Source organism: Corythoichthys intestinalis, chromosome 2 (genome assembly GCF_030265065.1).
Source record: "Corythoichthys intestinalis isolate RoL2023-P3 chromosome 2, ASM3026506v1, whole genome shotgun sequence".
In the NCBI taxonomy this organism is placed as follows: domain Eukaryota; kingdom Metazoa; phylum Chordata; class Actinopteri; order Syngnathiformes; family Syngnathidae; genus Corythoichthys; species Corythoichthys intestinalis.
Window position 1 is genome coordinate 16669003 of NC_080396.1, and position 20517 is coordinate 16689519.

Below are 20517 nucleotides of genomic sequence, written 5' to 3' on the forward strand. Positions count from 1 at the left end.
ACAATAAATGTTTATTTTCTCTGCGGTGCATCCTAGAGAGAATAATGCACCACATGACTACGCTGTTAAACGATTCCACCTCAAGTTTAACTTCATTACAATATTCATTAATTAGAAGAATGTTTGTGTCATGTTTGTCCTCCTACAGAAACTATATTAATACTAAAACATATTTCCCTCCCCCATCTTTTTCCATTGTCAAACATTTTTGATAAAGCTCCAGGGAGCCACTATGGCAGCGCTAAAGAGCCGCATGCTGACCCCCGATCTAAGGGGTTCGGTGAAGGTTAAGACACGCAGGGCCCTAACTTTGACGATGACTAAATCTAGGCAAAGAGGTCTTTTAAACCAGGTTTTGGACTGGTCAATCCCCAATTTACAGGCTTTATTCCAAATCTTTAAACTGCTGGTACCCTGTCTGATGAGAAACTGGTTTGCTCAGTGGAAGGTTGACTCTCACTTGGTATGAGGAAATACAATAGACCTACGGGTGGCGTGCACTGCGTTGACATTAAAAAATATACACAGTCCATGAAAAAAGTCTTGTTGCTTATCCATTTTGTGGAAACATTTGCTAATAACCTGACTTTTAATTATTCAAATGGTTTCAGAAATGGCTCATATGAAAGCTAAGACCCTCACGAATTATGTTGAATGTACAAAAATGTATTTGTTTCACTGAAAAAAGATTTATCATTTAATGAAGACATAAAGATCAAATTTTGGCATGACAAAAGTTTTGTCACCTACAGAAATTATTGTGAAAATTGAACAAAAAATGTACTTCAAATACAAAAATATGTTATGTGACATAAGCGAATTAAGTAGTGGTGCTGTGAGATCCAAATTTAATGTTTTGTATGACTTCCATGGGCTTGAAGGACTGCATCCATGCGATTCGGCAAGGATTCATACAATTTATTGATGAAGTCATCAGGAACATCAAAGAAAGCAGTCTTGCATGCCTCTCAGAATTTATTAACATTCTTGGGTTTCGTCTTCCATGCTTCCTCTTTCATCCTACCCCAGACATGCTCAATGATGTTCATGTCTGGTGACTGGGCTGGCCAGTCCTGGAGGATCTTGATCTTCTTTGCCTTGAGGAACTTTGAGGTAGACATTGAAGTATGCGATGGAGCACCATCCTGCTGCAGAATTTATTCCTTTTTATGGTTAGGAATGTAAGATTTGTTGATATTTCAGACTATTTATGTTGCCTTCCACCCTGCAGTTATTAGCAATTGTTTATACAAAATGGATAAGCGACAAGACTTTGGTCAGGGATTGTAGATTTGCGTCACATTTTATGCCATGAAAATAGAATGTGAGGCAAGGATGCGATAGAATGAGATGTTGACATGAAAACAAAAATAGAAACCGTGTAAAGTGAATCGCATTTAATTTCATTTTCCAATGTGAAAAGTAAATAAAGTCAAAATTATTTATTGTAAATTAACAGTTTGTTGTATTTTTGAGAAGATTCATGTTTTTTTTAACAGAAGGACTTTGTGTACAAATTTGGCGATCATTATCATTTGAGATGTAAACAATCTTTGCTTTTGAATATCAACTGACATGAGCACAACAATAAACATAAAATTACTTTTTATCATTTTAGCTGTCAACCAATGTTCTCCAAATCTTTTTACATTAAGAACAAAAATAAGAATTATTTAAACAGTTTGGGTAGCCATGCAGTTGTTGCTAAAACAATAACATTTTGAAAACTAGTATATTTTTTTCATTTTCTACATTATGGATCAATAATCTTGTTGTTTGAATATATCCCTAGGATTTCCATGACTAGTGAGAACGGCCGTGGCACCCTAACCATCCGTGATGTGAAAGAGGCAGATCAGGGTGCCTACACTTGCGAGGCCATCAACGCCAAAGGTCTAGTGTTTGGTATTCCAGATGGAGTGCTAACTCTTGCATCCAATCCCAACCCAGGTACATTTGAGCATAAGCAATATGGATTTCATAACAAGCCGTTGAGGAAATTCAATTCCACTGACGAAATAATTTGTCCTGACCTTGCCCAGGCAACTGCCCAGACAATCACTTTAGTGTAGAAGGCCGTTGTGTTTCTTGCTTCTGTGCTGGAATCACCAAGAATTGCAAAGCGACTGGACGTTACCGCAATCAGATCAGTCTGCGTTTCACAGAGGAGGAAGACTTTAAAGGTAAAGATTAAATTGATTCAAAGAATGCTTACAGCGAACTTCAAATAGAAATGAAGAGGCGTTTATTCTCATCTTAGGTATGATTTCATGTGAATTAGGATCATTAACGCGCCTGTTTTTGACCCTAAGGAGTGAATGTCAGCTACCCATCCAGGCCAGGCACTCCTCCTCTTTCTTCCACTCAACTGCTCATCAACCCTGAGATGGAAGAGTTTCAGCTCGTAGATTTGTCACGTCGCTTTCTCAACCTGGACTCATTCTGGACCTTGCCCCGACAGTTTCTTGGCAACAAGGTGTATCTTCTTTAACGTGTTTATGTCTTTACGTACCCATCAAGATCTCAGGCTGATGTTGATAACACTAGTCACAAATATGATCATTTGATTCATTCAGAATTTTTGGGTGCAGAATCCAAATCAAATTTAATTAAAAACAAAAGTTTTCTCTACGGCTTTCCTACTTACCATGTAATATTACATGCACACAACCAGCCATGTTCTTTGTTAAAGCATTATGATGTCACAGATTACTTGAAAAAGTAATTTATTTACTGATTATTGATTATGCCTAAAAAGTAATCTAGTTACTTTACTGATTACTTGATTATCAAAGTAACTGTTACTTTTAATGTAATTATCATTTACTTTTTACACATTTTTTCCTCTTTCCTGCCTCAACATAAGAATGACAACAGAACATTGTCATCGCATGTAATTGACTTCCCGATAACTGGATTTAACGGGAAAGATCAGAATCTTTCACATTAGGTTGAATCTTTGCGTTAGCGGGGGTTTAATTAGTCGATAGGCCGGGTCCGGGCCGGGGAGACTCTGGCAATCCGGCCAGAAGGGCAAACTCTGCACATTCACCTTAGTCTTAGCCCCTTGTACTGTCTCCATTTTGAAAGGTTTAAAGAAGGCTCGCTGAAAACAAGTTTAATCGGTTCAACGAAAAAACGGCAAGTCGGAACAGAAACACTCAGGCGGGGAGGCTACCATAAGGTGTCCGAGAAAAATGACAACGCTTAGTTAAACATTCAGTCTTTTGAAGGCTCTCGCGGGGCGGGCCGTGGGCACAAAGAAGGGTGTGTTTGGGATTATTGTCTGTTTGTGGATTGGACAGGAGGATTCGGGAGTTACTGTTGTCCGGGCAACGAGGATGTGGATTTTGCCACCTCAGCATCAACGGGGCTCTTGAAGTCTTGTCAGTCGTATTATCAGTTGGATATTCTCAGGATGTTCTCCTGTGTTCCTCGTGTTAGGACAAACCGTCCTGCCATTTGTCGTGGACAGTCCGAGAGAAATGGTTGCGAGACTTGGTGGTGCAGATGTGGGCTTGTCAGTGCCAATCTTGTTCAGCTAGTTGTATGACGCACACGCTGGCCTTCCGTGATAAGAAGGCGTTGTTTATCTCTTATGCCCTATATTCTGCTTTTTTTCCTTAAACTATGGTATAAGTGCTATTTATTTTATATTGGGTGTGTTAGAGTAATGCAAACAGTTAGACGGTGCCTACGAGAAAAGGTACTATCTCCTTCAATTTCAAACACCATTGACTCGTGCTAGCTTAGCCACTCAGGAGCCTCTGAAACTAAAAAATAACTGACAAACTGCATGGAATTTGTTGAAATCACCTCCACCGACTAATTAACTCGAAGGTTAAGCCGAATGTAAAAAAATTCTGAATTTCGGGTTAGGGTTTAGGAATTAGGGTTAACAGCATATCAGTGCCAATATAAAACAATGCAAATTGACTGCACAATAATAAACAACAAACAAATGAATTGCACAGTGCAATAAACACAAAAGTCTGGGTGGGCGCCGTTGCGCGCGGAAAACCCGGAAGTACGGCAGTACACACGCGCGGTCAATTTGGCCACAAATCGTGGCAGTAACCACACACTAAACACTCAGTCAGACTTACAACACATCCCAAAGATGCTAAACGAAAAGGTCACTTCACGGCATAAACGTGCAACACGAATATGATGTAAAAATTGGTTGCCGACTTCGCGAGGACGGGCGGGAGTGACAATTACCCGCCGATGCAACTGCAAAGCTACGAAACGGCCACGCATGTACAGGCTCCATCCTATCGCTGGAACCCTCCAGAATGGAGGAAAAATACGTTCATTAATGGACACGCACAGATCAACATTCCCTCGCACATCTCAACAGGTGGCTGCACTCGGCTCGAATGTGCGCCCGTGCTGGCACATGTCAGTCCCAAAACACTTAGCGCGTGTGACTCGAGACCAAATCAGGAAGACCTATGAGCATTTCTGCAGATATTTAAGTATATCTTTTCATGGGACAACACTGACAAAATGACACTTTGACACAATAAAAAGTAGTCTGTGTGCAGCTTATATAATAGAGTTAATGTATTTTCCCCTCAAAATAACTCAAAGTATAGCCATTAATATCTAAACCCCTGGCAACAAAAGTGAGTACATCCCTTAGGAACGACATCCTTAAATGTCCAATTTGAGTACTGCTTGTCATTTTCCCTCCAAATTGTCATGTGACTCGTTAGTGTTACTAGGTCCAGGTGTGTTCAAATTTGTAGTACAGCTCTCACACCCTCTCATACTGGTCACTGAAAGTTCCAACATGGCACCACATGGCAAAGAACTCTCTGAGGATCTTAAAAGACGTATTGTTGTGCTACAGGAAGATAGCCAATGCTACATGAAGATTACCAGCACCCTGAAACTGACCTGCAGCACAGTGGCTAAGATCATCCAGCGTTTTAAAAGAGCAGGTCCACTCAGAACAGGCCTCGGGTTGGTCATCCAAAGAAGCTGGGCGCACGTGCTGAGCGTCACATCCAAATGCTTTCTTTGAAAGATTGTCGCAGGAGTGCTGTCAGCATTGCTGCAGAGATTGAAGAGGTGGGGGAGGGGGGGGCAGCCTGTTAGTGCTCAGACCATACGCCATACTCTACATCAAATTCGTGTGCATGGCTGTCATCCCAGGATGAAGACTCTTCTGAAGACAGTACACAAGAAAGCCCGCAAACAGTTTGCTGAAGACATGTCAACAAAGCACATGGATTACTGAAACCATGTCTTATGGTCTGATGAGACGAAGATTAATTTGTTTGGTTCCAATGATCTCAAGCATGTGTGGCGGCGACTAGGTGAGGAGTACAAAGATAAGTGTATCATGCCTACAGTCAAGCATGGTGGTGGGAATATCATGGTCTGGGGCTGCATGAGTGCTGCAGGTGTTGGAGAGTTACATTCCATTGAGGGAAACATGAACTCCAACATGTACTGTGAAATACTGCAGCAGAGCATGATCCCCTCCCTCTAGAAACTGGGTTGCAGGGCAGTGTTCCAGCATGACAATGACCCCAAACACACCTCCAAGATGACCACTGCTTTACCGAAGAGGCTTAGGGTAAAGGTAATGGAGTCCATCTTACCTCAGATGGACTAGCCAAGCGTGTCTCCAGACTTGAACCCAATAGAACATCTTAGGGGGATCCACAAGCGGAAGGTGAAGGTGCGCAAAGTCTCAAATATCCTGCAGCTCCGCAACATCATCATGGAGGAGTGTAAAAGCATTCCAGTGGCAACCTGTGAAGCTCTGGTCAATTCCATGCCCAGGAGAGTAAAGGCAGTTCTGAATAATAGTGGTGGCACTGGCCACACAAAATATTGACAGTTGACATGTTGACAACTTTCATTAAGGGGTGTACTCACTTTTGTTGCCATGGGCTTAGATATTAATGGCTATATTTTGAGTTATATTGAGAGGAAAATAAATTAACTCTATTACTGTATATAAGCTGCACACAGACTATACTTTTCATTGTGTCAAAGTGTCATTTTGTCAGTGTTGTCCCATGAAAAGATATACTTAAATATCTGCAGAAATGCGAGGGGTGTACTCAATTTTGTGATACACTGTACATACATTATGAGGCAATACCAAAATAGTAACGCACACACACTAAGGAAACTAACTTTAATCAGACTACTGGTTTGTAAAAATGAACGCGTTAGATTACTCGTTCCAAAAAAAAGCAATCAGATTAAAGTAATGCATTACTTAGTAACAGGGGAGTGACAACCCTGGTTGTCAAATAAACAATGCAGTCATGCCTGATTCTTTCATATTTCTTTGTATGTCAATATTTGATTTTTTGAAAAATAAAACAAACATACTAGTACAGGGGTCTCCAAACCGGTCCTTGAGGGCCGCTGTGGGTCCTGGTTTTTGTTCATACCGATCAAGCACAGACCTTTTAACCAATGTGGTTTGTACTAAAACAAGCAGCACCTGACAGCAATCAACTGATTACACTTTTAAAACACCAGATTGTTGAAAAGGTGTGGTGTTGTTTTGTTAGAGTGAAATCTTGCACCCACTGCGGCCCTATGTGGAATAGTTTGGAGACCACTGTACTAGTATATGTGTAATTTACTGCCAATCCAGTTTTATGTATAGTATTCAAATAATATGTGTTGTGTTAGTAAAGAGAAAATGTATTTAAGTTTTGTTTGACAAGTATCCATCTGTTTTAGATTGATTCCTATGGAGGATCCCTGAAGTACAAAGTGCGATACATATTGGCCCGTGGTCTGATTGAGCCCGTGGAGAAGCCAGATGTAATACTCGTTGGAAATGGTCGCAGGCTTATATACCGCAGAGGGAATCCCGCACCTGCTGGAGTTGTCAACCAGCGAGAAATAAAATTCACCGAGGTATGTGCTTTAAGTTGTCTAATGTGTATACGAAAAATGATTCGCTATACAGGTAAGTATCCCGTCATGAAATCATCAATCTTGTGATTGCAAAGGAAAACTGGCAACACTCCAATGGACGGCAAGTAAGTCGAGAGGATCTGATGATGACGCTGGCTAACTTGGACAGCCTTAGCATCCGCACCATTTATGACAACCATATGGTCAGCGTGGCACTCAGTGATATTGTCATGGATACCACTACTGTGGAGTTCAGTACTCGGGGACATGCTAAGGATGTTGAAGAGTGCAGGTGAGGAAGACTGTCAGCAAAACAGGTATGAAAATATTTTTCTTTGGAAAGTCATCTTGCAGGTCAATGACTGAATCAAATGTCCAACTTTTGTGTGGACAACAAACCGTCTGGTTAGATCGGTCAGTCTATCCCCTCCAACATTTTATACTGTACAATATACTGTATATCTAAAAAAAAAAAATGTATATCTAAAAAAAAAAAGCAGTTACCAAGACCATTAATATTGTACAGACTAGGGATGTCCCGATTGCATATTTTTGCACCCGAGTCCGAGTCACCTGATTTTGAGAATCTGCCCAGACCAAGTCCCGATCCAATACCGGAAAAAGTTTGTTTGTTGTTTTTTGTTAGTTATTTTTCTTTTTTTTGAACAAGTTTTAAACATGTCACTGTCCCACCGTGCCGCCTTCATTATGTGAATTATTTTTAAGCAAGAATAACGTAGAAAGATGTTTGTCTTTATTAAATGCTTCTAGACCTGCAGCTATCGATTATTTTAGTTGTCGATTAATCAGCTAGTTAGTTCAAATAATCGAGTAATCGGATTAGGAACATTTAATGTACAGCAGAGTCAATTTTAGAAGATGTAAAACAACGGCTTGCTAAGATTGTACTTTCAAAAGAATATTAAATGCGAATATGAAATTTAAATTCCTGTGTGTTTCTTCAAACTATGCATAATTTCACTTGCTTTTAAAAATAAATTAAAATACCTGAGCTTAGCCTCAGACGGTGAAAATAAATAAATGAATGACGCTCTAAGTATAAAAAAATTGGCTAACTTGCATAGCAAAAGTCCATTAGCTAAAATGTGATAAAATGCTAATGTTATTTTTTTTTCTTACGATGATCTTAAGAAATCGTTCAAAGACATTTTCCTACCAAAAAGGCTAAAAATACCTATAAATAAAAATTAAGAACGCATTAAAAACATTAGCTCTAACAAAAACTTAATTTATGTTGGTCTTAACTGGGAGCAGGTGGATTCAGCCATGTAAAATGAGGCAGACTAGAGGGCAGTTCATCCACTCAATCAATAAAACTGCATAAAAAATGCAAACACTTTCAAAACAAACCATTGCAACACCAATCAAATTAAACGAATCCTCGAAGCAACAAATTTTGATTCGTATCTTTCTTTGAATCGAATTACTCGAGTTAATCGAGTAATCGTTGCAGCACTAAATGCTTCATTGAATGAGTCCACTCAAATCCGCTCAAGCCTCACATACACAATGAGTTGCAACGGTGCACTGCAGCTAGTGTGTAAGAAGCTTAAAGATGATTGACACGTCTGCGCCTTTGATCGTAGAGCTACCGAGCTTCTCGGGCAAGATCAATGCTACAAACCTGTCAATCATCATTAACTTGAACTAGCAAACTCCAGTGCACTGCTGACCAAGAAAAGCAGCAGGAGAAAGAGTGAGAGACTGTACGAGCATAAAGCAGAAAAACATAAATATATATTTTTTTATTAAAAACCTGATCCTTTTCACCCGATTCTGATCCTCTGAAAAATGGCGCCATCGGCCTGATTTCCGATCACATGATCGAATCGGGAAATCCCTGATACAGACAATAGACAAATAACATTACCTGGTCATCTGTTGTAGGCAAATTCAAGCCAGACATCAATAGATAGCTTTCATGAATATTGTGACCACAACCCAAGCCGTTTAGATTTTCTTGCTGTTATTTCAGCTGTTTCCTATTAATGACATCAAAGTTTTTAATGTCCATTGACATGTCACAGTGTGTTGAGACAACTGGTTAAAGCTTGTTGATGATCACATTTATGGTTCCCAGATGTCCCCCCGGATATTCGGGCCTGTCTTGTGAAATGTGCTCCTCTGGTTTCGAACGTGTCCCTGGTGGTTCCTATCTGGGCACCTGCGCTGGGTGTAACTGTCATGGACATGCAAGCGCCTGCGATCCAGTCAGTGGACACTGCCTGGTAAACACCAAAGCTCTCCTTATAATTACTTTTAATATAATTTAAAGGGATAAATATAAATAAATATTTGCCGTCCTTCTTGCTGTTGACTGCAAAATGTTTTCACTTGATTTTCTATGTGCAGAGCTGCCAGCACAACACAGAAGGCCCTCAGTGTGACAAGTGTCGCCTTGGTTACTTTGGTGACCCGAGACGAGGCCGATCCGATGACTGCAAGCCTTGCCCTTGTCCATACTATGAAACATCTCGGCGGTAAGGTCTTCTGGATTTTTTTTTTCGCGTTCAGAATTTGCTAATTCCAATACCTGAACAATGGTTCATTCATTCCACATCCTACTGATTAACCCACCACTGTAAATGTTTACCTATTACTCTTTGTTACTTCAGGTTCTCAGATACCTGCTTCCTTGACTCTGACCAACAGCCAACATGTGACGCCTGCAAGCCCGGCTACACGGGAAGACGCTGTGAGAAGTGAGAGAATTAAATACGTTGTATTTCATTTGAAATGACAATAGAACAGTGGTTCTCAAAGTATGGTGTGAGTACCACAAATGATTCCTGGGCTTCTTCTAGTGGTACGCAAAATTTTGACTGAATTATATATGTTCTAACAGCATTTTTAACTGTACAGTGGTTCTCAAAGTATGGTGTGAGTATCACTAGTGGTTCCTGGGCTCCTTCTAGTTGTACGCAAAATATTTACAGAATTAAATGTTCAAACAGCATTCTTAACTTTTTAGGGGGCACCAATGTAACTGATCGGCTGTCATTGCAGACGCTAGACGTCCAATAAGAAGGCTGGCAGCTCCTTAAATGGCACTGAAAGATTAGCATTTACAGCTAGTCCTCCCAGTTCAGATCAATTGAACATTTTTGTTTTAATCACTAAAAATAGTCATTTGCTCTATAAAGGGGTTTAATCCACAACAGTGTTTTTAGCAAGTACTGTACAGTTCAGTTGTATTCAACTTAAACGACAAAAGAGTCACATTTTATGTTTTGGAACTGCTTTTTTAAATACAGTGGTACCTCGACATATGATCGCTTCGACACACAGTCTTTATGAGATCCGACGTAAAAGTTTGACTCGCCATTTGTTTTCTACATCCGACGCGACATGCTCGAAATACGACGATCTGTGACAGCGCCGCAGACGGATTCATGGTGGATTTTCTTGTGAGAGAAATCAACACGGGTTCCAAGAAGGTTAGTGCAGGTGGTGAAAAAAGGAAAAAGGGGATGCTTACCATTGAAATGAAGATGGAAATGATAGAAAAATATGCACGTGGTGTGGGCATCAGTGAACTGGCTTGACAATACAGCCATAGAATGTCTACAATCTCGACGATCCTCCTCCGACCTCCGTTGGGCAGTCTTAATAAGTTGACAATTATTATTGTTGTAACATTGCCAAAGAAATCATCAGCTTCGTCAGGTTTTTATTATTTATTTCAGAACTTGTGCAACACAACACGCCATATGTAGGGTTTCCCCTACAAATAAAAGATTGCGACGCACCGCGACACCAAAATCAAAGCCGCGATGCCATGCAAATGAGATTTATTTTTTTTATTTTTTTTAAGGCCATTTCAAATTACCGGCAGCCTAGTGGGAAGGGTTTAGCTGCAACCTATTCATTGTGTATTGTAATGTCCGTAACTACTATGTGCGCCCCTCTTAAGAGACGATCGGACTAGGGAGCTGTGACATAGGGGGAAGCAGGTAGGAAGAATAGTAGAACGGGTGAGATAGAGAGAGATAGCGGTCGGATGTAGTGGCAAGCCCGCTGTTATTTTGTTTTTGCTTTTCTTTATTATTGTTGCCACAATAAAATGGGTAAGCCAACACCGACTCCTCTCTTTCTTCCCCTCATCCGGGGCATTACAGTATTTTGGATCGGACGTTTCGGCAAAAGTGAACGGTGGACGCAACAGCAAGTTTGAATTTGCACCGAGAGGCAGTGCCCAAACTAGAGCCTTGCTCTATTTTCATTGCGCTGCCGTGCTAATGTCAACAACGCATCCAATAGCAGAGGGCCAGGCATACTTATACCTGTGCTATCAGGCTGTTTCGGCCGACGGATATACGCAGTCATGGCTGATGAAGTTTCGCGAGCTCTAGGACACTCGAAAAATTACTCTTGTACCTCTTCTTACTAACCTAAATGGTAAACGATGTGGGTTTGTGTGGAAATGTAGTTCACGAACAAAACAAAAAAAAACTGTTCACCTTATCATCAAAACTAGTAAAAGTCTTTACATGGTTGTTAGAATTTCCCCCTTCTCTATGAAATGGGTCCGTTAACAGAAGGACTATTATTGTTGTCGTAATGTAGTACGTATTAGGGCCCAAAAAAACAAAAAAGAGGGACTACGAGAATTAAATCGTAATACGAGAAAAAAAGTTGTATTATTACCTAGGGTAATGTAGCTGTAAATAGCTACACATTGAAATATTTCAAATAGATCTTTGTTATGGTTCTTCTTGGGAAGAAAAATGTGGAAAAAAAAATTCTCATTTGTCATGACATGATGCAATTTTCGCCGTGGCACGACATGGTGAGGCTGTCTGATTCCGATGCAGACCACCACCACAGCTTCAAAAAATCCTAGGGGAAACCCTGCATGCCTCCTGTCCGCCGCAGTTGACACCAACAACAAAACATTAAAAGAGAAAGTAAAATCTCTACCGCACCTTTCTCTCTTTGTCACGTCAGCCACACGGTGCGTTCAGGTACAGCACACAAAACAGGTCCGCCACATTAGAACCTGATTGATTACGTTATTATAGGAATTATTGATATTGTTTTATTATTACGTTTTTTATTCATAATTTATTTGTTTTGCAATGTGCAATTGCCATTTTTAATCGTTCCAGCAGTATATATTAAGGATTTACGAATGAATATATTAATGGAATTATAATTTATTCTTATGGGAAAATCCTGCTCGACATACGACCATTTCGACTTACAAACAAGGTTCTGGAACGAATTAACTTCGTATGTAGAGGTACCACTGTATTTCGGAACGTCTTCTAAGTAGGAGTGTGACAAAATATCGAAACGGTGATATATCGTGATACTTCCCAAAAGTTATCGATATGCTCCTGTCAAGAATCGAGATATTGTTTTAAAAAGGTGTCAATATTTTTTTTTAAAAAAAAGGGATCCATCAAGTTGCTACCAAAATCTTTCACCATATTAGTGTCTCAGTCAACTCTAAGGCTGCCATTGACGGTGCTCTACGCCAGGGGTCCCCATCTGCCGGGCCGCGGACCGGTACCGGTCCGTGGCGCATTTGCTACCGGGCCGCACAGAAATAATAATTCAATAACGACCGCATTCTGGCAGAATTAACCCTGTGCCCTTGCTTAACACACCAATATCCCTGTCTTCTCTAGATATAATACTACGGGATAGCTTAGAATGTCGTCATAGAACGCCATTGATTGGACTGCTAGCAGTACATCTTGTTTGTGTATATAATATATCTATGTGCGCTTGTCCTCGATAATAACGTATTGCTAGGCCGCGGGCGCAGCAAATTTGTTCCCGGAAATAATTAGCCCCCACACGAGCGAAGATGACTGGAAAGCAGACGTCTTTGGAGATATTTTTACGGCGAAAAGGGCACCTGACGAGCCTACAACCTCGAAGACCCACGAACTGCTAGTGCTAAGGAGTGGATTCGTGACCCGTTTGTGAATAAACCGAATGATTCGAGCATGTCTGTGCAACAGTAAGATCAGCTTGTAGAGATCGCAACTGACGGCGACCTCATTAAACGTACATTTGAGACAACAACTCTACCGAGGTTCTGGATTAAAGTCATTCTGGAATATCCTGACATCGCTACAAGAACATTGAAAACCTTGCTACAATTTTCAACATCGTATCTTTGTGAAGCGGTCTTCTTAATTAATGTTTAACAACAAGGCAAAGTCGTTAATGGTGAGAGCGGTGTGAAGTTGTTGTGTGCAGCTTACATGGCAGGATGTATCTGAGGAGAACTTTTCTATAAGTCCTTCCTTGATCAAACGTAAGTTAATATTCCTTTCTTTCAAGAAAGTTTGTAGTGTTTACTTTGGAATCGCTGCATTTGCGCATTTTGCGGCTATGTTATGTTACGCGCATGCGCAGAACCGCATCGTTGCAATTTTTGATAGGTTGCAAAATTTGTCAAAACACCGGTCCGTGAAAAAAAGACCCAAATAACACCGGTCCGTGGTGCAAAAAAGGTTGGGGACCCCTGCTCTAGGCCCAATCCATTTAGACTGGGAAACGTTCGTTAATTCAAAACAGAGCAGTCACAGTCATTCGGTCCGATTTTATTGGCATTTACAGGTCACTTGCTGTTCATTTTAGGGCATTTACAGGTCATTTCCTGTTGAGTTGGAGTCACTGCCTATTCATTTGGGTGATTCCCAGGTCACTTCCTGTTCTGTAACTCAAATTAAACAGGAAGTGACCCATAAAATACCCCAAAGTCAACAGGAAGTGACTGAAAATCAACAGGTAAATGACCTTAAATGGCTCAAAATTACCTCATTGCCTGGCATTGGCTGCCACTGACGGCCATAGACGTTCAATCCGTTTGAAGTGGGAGGGATGGCCGCGAATGAGCTGCCACCCTCCCAATTCAAACGGATTGGACGTCTACTCGTGATAAAATCATTCTAATTCACAGCAGAAGCTTGTTTTTTTTGTATCGTATCGTGAGGTACCAAGAGGTTCCCACTCCTACTTCTAAGTATGATTTGATGTAACTCAATCCTTAAGTGCCTTCACATTTTTCCTCAAAATCTTAATTTTTAAAATGTGGCTTATGAAAATAAATGAAACCTCTGTGTCCTCCACCCCTCAATATTTTTCCTACTACTCAATGTATTTTAATGTTGGCTCTGATTAGGTACTCTGAGAGCCAAATATTATTTGATTTGGTACTTGCTGTAAAATGTTTGAGAACCACTGCAATAGGAAATATGGTAGCAACATCAAAATTGGTCACGCCGACCTCCAATTATGTTATTTATTTCAGATGTGCTCCTGGTTACCAGGGTAATCCCCTTCTGCCAAATGGAAAATGTGTTCCTCACCGTGAGCGTAAGTGCCTTTTTTGTAAAGTTACTTGGTTTTTTTTGTCCTTGTAGTAGAATTGGCAGTAGAATGCTCTCATGGCACGGGTATGCAGTGCTTTTGGAACATTGCCAGGTGAACTTTCCACCCATTTGTCTTCATCTTTCCATTGCTCCCCCCTGCAGAAACCAAGTGTGATAACAGAGGAAGCATCACCTCTAGCAGCAGGCCATGCAGCTGCAAGGTACACACTGCCTGATCCTTAAAGAGCATACGACAGGAGAAAAAAAGTCTTAAATAGCATTATTATGTGAATTAGAATCATATTTTGAGACGATTCGACTATATACGGTACAACAATTTAGCAAAGCGCAGATGACGAGAAATTAGTCTTTTAATCTGCCGGTTAGCCACGCCTACCATTATAGGGCTCAAGCGTCCCCAACAGGTGGATGACGTCAGCGGGAGACTGGGCTCATCGGTTTTACTATTCAGCCCATTGAGGGGGAATTATTCACAACGAGGAAAACGCGACGAAGAGAGCTGCAAAATGTCATTGTTTCTGTCTCTTTACTTCAATATTTTTACAGGATATCCTTTTTATCCAAGGCTAAATAAATGGCATGGTCATAACAAATAACAGTCTTGTGCTAAATGGAATATGAAATAATAAAAATGCACTTATTCAGGACGACATGGCAAAATTACTCCATAATGGTCAAAACTGTTGACTTCACCTTTACTGTCGCACCTCCCGAACGATATTTTATGACACCTAAATCGGACATATGTCATTTCCCTTCTCCGGCTTCGGAGAATGTAAACAAACCAAGAGGCGTGACAGCTAGCCGACATGCTAACCCGAACCGAGTGATGTTTCAAAGTCTTCGAAGCGGAAAATCACACATAACTAGCCCAGATTATTTGACATGATGACTGGGTTGTCGATTGTCTTCGCGGATCGGCAAACCGCCTGGCGGAGAGCAATTTACAGTTCGTCCCCCGGAGGAGGGCGGCTGCAGTTGTTGTGCAGCTAACGTGCAGCTAATGTGCATGAGGCGAGCTTTTTATATGCCTATCAATGATCAAAAGTAAGTAGTCCTTTATTTAAAGAAAGTTTGTAGTGTTTACTTTGTAATCGCTGTATTCGTATTTGACATAATACAAAACAAGATGTTTACTCACTTCCTCGTAAATCCAATGGTCCCACAGTAGTAGGGCTTGTTTTGGCCAATATCCACGGTGAATGGGAACCTTTTGAAACTCCATAAAGGCGCACACGCCTCTCCCTCATAAAGCAAGATTTTTCTGCAGCCGTTTGGCTGGCGTGATGCGAAAAATAAACGTATTAATCCGCAAAATCAGCTGAATCCTTAGTCCTCGTACAGAACAGTACGGCTGTTTAGTGAAGAGGACGCCTTCACCCGTACACGTCACAGCGCCCTCCTCCTCAATGCAAGACTGAAGCCGGAAGTCACTCATTTTCATGGCGCGGGATTAAAAAAACTAAATAAATATAGCGATCGCTTCCACACACATCCAAGCGGTCCATATTAATCAGGAGCATAAAATACCGCGTGTATTATGAAATAAACATGCTTTTTCGTGTCACATGCACTTTAATGCAGAGTGATAGTTAACAATTCTCTTTTAGTTTCCTAGCTTTATTTGCCTTCATGCATCCAATTTTATTGATGAAATCGACCTGAACCGGCCATGTGTGTTTTTTTTTATGTTGCAGAACAACGTGGCAGGCACTTTATGTGATGAATGCAAGCCAGGCTTCTTCCATCTTTCAGAGAATAACCCTGAGGGTTGTCTGCGTTGTTTTTGCATGGGCGTCACCAAACAGTGTGCCAGCTCTACTTGGAGCCGTGATCAGGTATAGTAGATATGAATAGTAAAAGGAGGGGTTCATGTTTTTTTTTTGTTTTTTTCACAAAAATATGCTGTATCAGCAAGTCTTACAGGTGCAAGGACAAACATTCAAATAGTATTTGTGATGATTTTTTACGTTAAAATTACCATCTCCTTCCATGTGTGCTTCTAGATACGAGGAGGAGTAAATGGGCAGCTCTTTACACTCACCAACAGCGGCAACACTAGAACTATCAACCAGGGTATCTCTCAGAGAGGCCCCTCAGACGTTGTCTACCGCTCCTTTTCCAGGATCCCCAACGACATCTATTACTGGGTCTTGCCTGAGAGTTTCAGAGGAGATAAGGTGAGATAAATCAACAAAGCAGAAAAGCATGCAGGGGAGGGAAAAGATCAGTCAAGTGTTTCATTCACATCTCTGCCTTCTGTCACACTCAGCCGTGTCTCAGCATGTAAAGAGAAAATGACTAGACCTGCCCGTGCAGAAAAGATCCTTTGAACCTTAAATTCACAGTGAAGCCCAACAAAAATGTCCAGTGTCTGCTTCTCCATTACACCCAGAAAATAAGGACCACGTTCAATTTTTCATAGTCCAACACTTTAATATAATTTTCTCACTACATGATTATTTTACTACAGTGCAGAAAATAAGTATTGGAACACCCTGCCATTTTGCAAGTTCTCCCACTTAGAAATCATGTAGGGGTCTGAAATTTTCAATTCAATTCAATTTTATTTGTATAGCCCTGGACCACAACAACGTTGTCTCAACGTTGGCTTTGCAGAGGTAATATGATACACAATCAGAAACAGCAAATGAAGCAACAAAGATGAATAAATAAATTCAAGTCCTGGGTATCCCCCATTCTTAGACCCTCCATGTCGGCAAGGACAAACTCCAAAAACTCCAGAGTCTTTGGGAGAAAATGAGAAACCTTGGGGAGTACCAGAGTCAGGAGAGATCCACTCTCATGACAGATAGACAGGAAGCCCCAGGACTGCAAATGGGAATTAGCAGGCGAATTTACAGTCCGTAAAGATGCAGTGGAGTAAAGGAACAAGAGGTCCATCTAGCCAGATGAGACGGGGGTAGCAACGAGGACGTCCATTGAGCCAGGGGTCCTGACAGTCAGGAAGCTGCAGCTGAAAAATAGCCCCTTCCCAGAGGGGAGGGGGGAAAGGGGACACCGGGTGACTAGTGATGAAGAGACTAGACAACTAGATATTAACATTGGAAAATAGAAATAAAGTAAGTTAAGTGGTAGGTAGAGTGAGAAAAAGGAGATAGAACTCAGTGGCTGTACTTCCCCCAGCTTTATAGCTTCTAGTGCAGCTTAGACTAAACTTTAAGTCTACTCCGACTTCAACTAGCCTGACCATAAGCTTTGTTGAATAGGAACGTTTTTAATCTAATCTTAAATGTGCAGACTGTCTCGGCTTCTTTAATATTAGCTGGAAGCTGATTCCATAAAACAGGGGCTTGGTGGCTAAAGGCTTTAGCTCCGACAGTACTTTTAGAAACCCTGGGAACTACCAGTAGACCATTGTAGATGCATGTCCACTGTGAGAGAGATAATCTAAAAATTAAAATCCAGAAATCTAAATATCATTTTTTAAACAATTTATTTGTGTGATACAGCTGGAAATAAGTATTTAAACACCTGAGGAATGAAGGTTAATATTTGGTACAGTCGCCTTTGTTTGCAATTACGGAGGTCAAACGTTTTCAGTAGTTTTTCACCAGGTTTGCACTAAGGATGCAACAATACTCGGTTTTATATTGAACCGTCCGATACGCCCTCTTCGATTCAATATGCAAAGACATTCGATCCATTTGAAAAATCTCCCAAAATGTATTTTGAACTTTTTTATGTTGTCTCTTGCTATGATGTCCGGCGCATCTTTGCCTCATAAACAAAGCTATGAGAAGGATCCTCCCCGCTAGCAGGTGCGGGATGCCAATAGACCCTACCCACCTACGTCACAAAACCATGTGCTCGCTGTATGGTCCCACCCACTTGTCCGTCATTTTTACTCTGTATTAGCATTGTTTTCAATTGATGGCGGAATTTAAAATGCATTTCATGGAAGACCCGGTGCTTTCTGATGCCGCAAACTCACTGGATCTGTTGCATAAAAGGCGTTATGAGGAAAAGCTTCGTTCTATACAGTCGCCAGATCCATATTTGATGCCCAAATCGATGTTTTTCGACCCACTGTCTTCGCCCTGTCTGCCTGACATCTGCTACGCAGATATTTACAATTATCTTGTCCACACTAAATCAGCCTATTCTCACGAAAATATGAAAAACTTCAAGAGCTTGGAGGCTTATAAATACTTCGTTGCTGGTTGGGTGAAACAGGTCCTCGTCCACGAAAATTCGGCAGGAATCTATCTTGTGCTTGGAAAGGTGAGTTACGAAATTTTCAATTCAAAATCTTTTGTTATTGCTAACATCCACTGTCAAGTCTAATGTATTTCATGTCGTTTGTCAATGGAGTTAAGGCTTTTAATGTTTATACGGTTTAGCGATAGCACTCTCACTACATACATACGTGTATGTTGTCGGCGATTAGCCTAGCAATGATCTTAATTGTGGTTATATGTCAGCCCCGTAGACGAGGCCAGTTTCTTTCACTTGGTACCAGCTAAATATTATTCAAAAAATAACGATGGTGGAAGAAAGGGAAGTCACAAACATCTTGAATTTGAAACTATGTCGTACTACGTCGTATGTTGTCGGCGATTAGCCTCGCAATGATGTTAATTGTGGTTATTTGTCAGCCCCGTAGACGAGGCCAGTTTCTTTCACTTGGTACCAGCTAAATATTATTCAAAAAATAACGATGGTGGAAGAAAGGGAAGTCACAAACATCTTGAATTTGAAACTATGTCGTACTACGTCGTATGTTGTCGGCGATTAGCCTCGCAATGATCTTAATTGTGGTTATTTGTCAGCCCAAAACCCTCTAAGTATATCTTAAATGCATCTTACCGGATATAAAATGACTACTACATAGTCTGTGGTGATTTTTTTGGTGCCCAGTTTTCACGTCGAATTGCAGCCGTCCATTTCGCTCTCTTTGGATCCCTCGGAATACGGTAAAACTTCAAGTCTCTCCTTCCATTTTCTCTGTTAGTGCAACCAACAGCCACACACGCCTTCACCATTTTGATTATTAATGTTAAGGAGCAGAAAAACACGCCGTAAATAGGAGAAATGTACATAGCCGTAACAGGTTAACACTATGTTTTGACGGACAAGTGGGCGGTACCATTCAGGAGAGCGGAGTTGTGACGTCACGTGGGTAGGGTCTATATATAGTTGCCTATTCTGCAGCAATGAATAGCTTCAGTTTGACACCAGACAGCTTAAACCCTGGGACACTAGTGTTGGGCATGTCACTTTAAAAAAGTAATTAGTTATAGTTACTCACTACTTCTTCCAAAAAGTAACTGAATTACTCTATAGTAAAAGTAACTACCGTAATTTTCGGACTGTAAGCCGCTACTTTTTTCCCTCATTTTGAATCCTGCGGCTTATTTGTTGATTTATTTGGGTTAATAGGGAACACTGTATTGAACAGCGGCATCATAAGACCATCATAATTATGAAATGACATTATCATGGGCATTAATAAATGCTTATGACAGACATCATTAAGTATCGTTCGGCAAATTATGTCACTAACTCCATTTATGTCCAGCTCGGATCTTTTACATCCATTCAAAATGGAGATAATTTGCCGGATGACACAAAATGACATCTGTCATAAGCATTCATTATTGCTCATGGCAGTGTCATGTCATAGTTATGATGCTCTTATCACTGTCTTATGGTGCCACTGTCAAATAAAGTGTTACCAAAACCTTTACTAGCAACCAATGAAACAACTGGAACAGTAACTGAAGAAATAGTTAGCGCAGTGAAATAATTTTGATTGTTATTTACATCCGTCGCACTGCAATGTATGCTAGGAGGCATGATGGATGACAGCAGTGTTGACAGCAGGTGGCAGGAGTGGTTGACTGTCTCCCACAAGAGAACTGTGATGTCCAAATGAAGCTTCTTAAAGCAATGACGAGCTCAGCCAATTGGTTCAAAGTTTCATTGGTGTTCATTTGGTCTTATGACAGTCTTACGATGCAGCTTTAAAATAAAGTGTTACCGGTTAATATTTTTTAGTGTAAATATCCCATAATACAGTGAGGACAGCTGCGGCTTATAGTCCGGTGCGGCTTACCTATGAACAAATGCCGTTTTCCTGTCAAATTTCGGTGGGTGGCGGCTTATAGTCAGGTGCGCCTTATAGTGTGAAAATTACGGTAGTTACCAGGGAAAGTAACTATTTTCGTTACTTTAAAAAGAAATTGCTGTATGTCAAAGAATTTGAACTTTTCTGAGCAGTATT

General features: G+C 40.8%; 1 protein-coding gene across 4 annotated transcripts in view; it reads left to right on the forward strand.

The window, feature by feature from the left end:
- Positions 1-20517, forward strand: part of hspg2 (heparan sulfate proteoglycan 2) — a 272063-nt gene that overhangs the window by 112203 nt on the left and 139343 nt on the right. For all 4 annotated transcript variants that reach the window (XM_057828660.1, XM_057828670.1, XM_057828678.1 and 1 more), the window contains 12 exons: positions 1793-1950; positions 2043-2183; positions 2313-2476; positions 6718-6897; positions 6993-7189; positions 8999-9146; positions 9271-9398; positions 9534-9620; positions 14189-14253; positions 14412-14470; positions 15968-16108; positions 16277-16450. In XM_057828660.1, the coding sequence (XP_057684643.1) occupies positions 1793-1950; positions 2043-2183; positions 2313-2476; positions 6718-6897; positions 6993-7189; positions 8999-9146; positions 9271-9398; positions 9534-9620; positions 14189-14253; positions 14412-14470; positions 15968-16108; positions 16277-16450 (1642 nt within the window). The remainder of the gene's footprint in view (positions 1-1792; positions 1951-2042; positions 2184-2312; positions 2477-6717; positions 6898-6992; positions 7190-8998; positions 9147-9270; positions 9399-9533; positions 9621-14188; positions 14254-14411; positions 14471-15967; positions 16109-16276; positions 16451-20517) is intronic.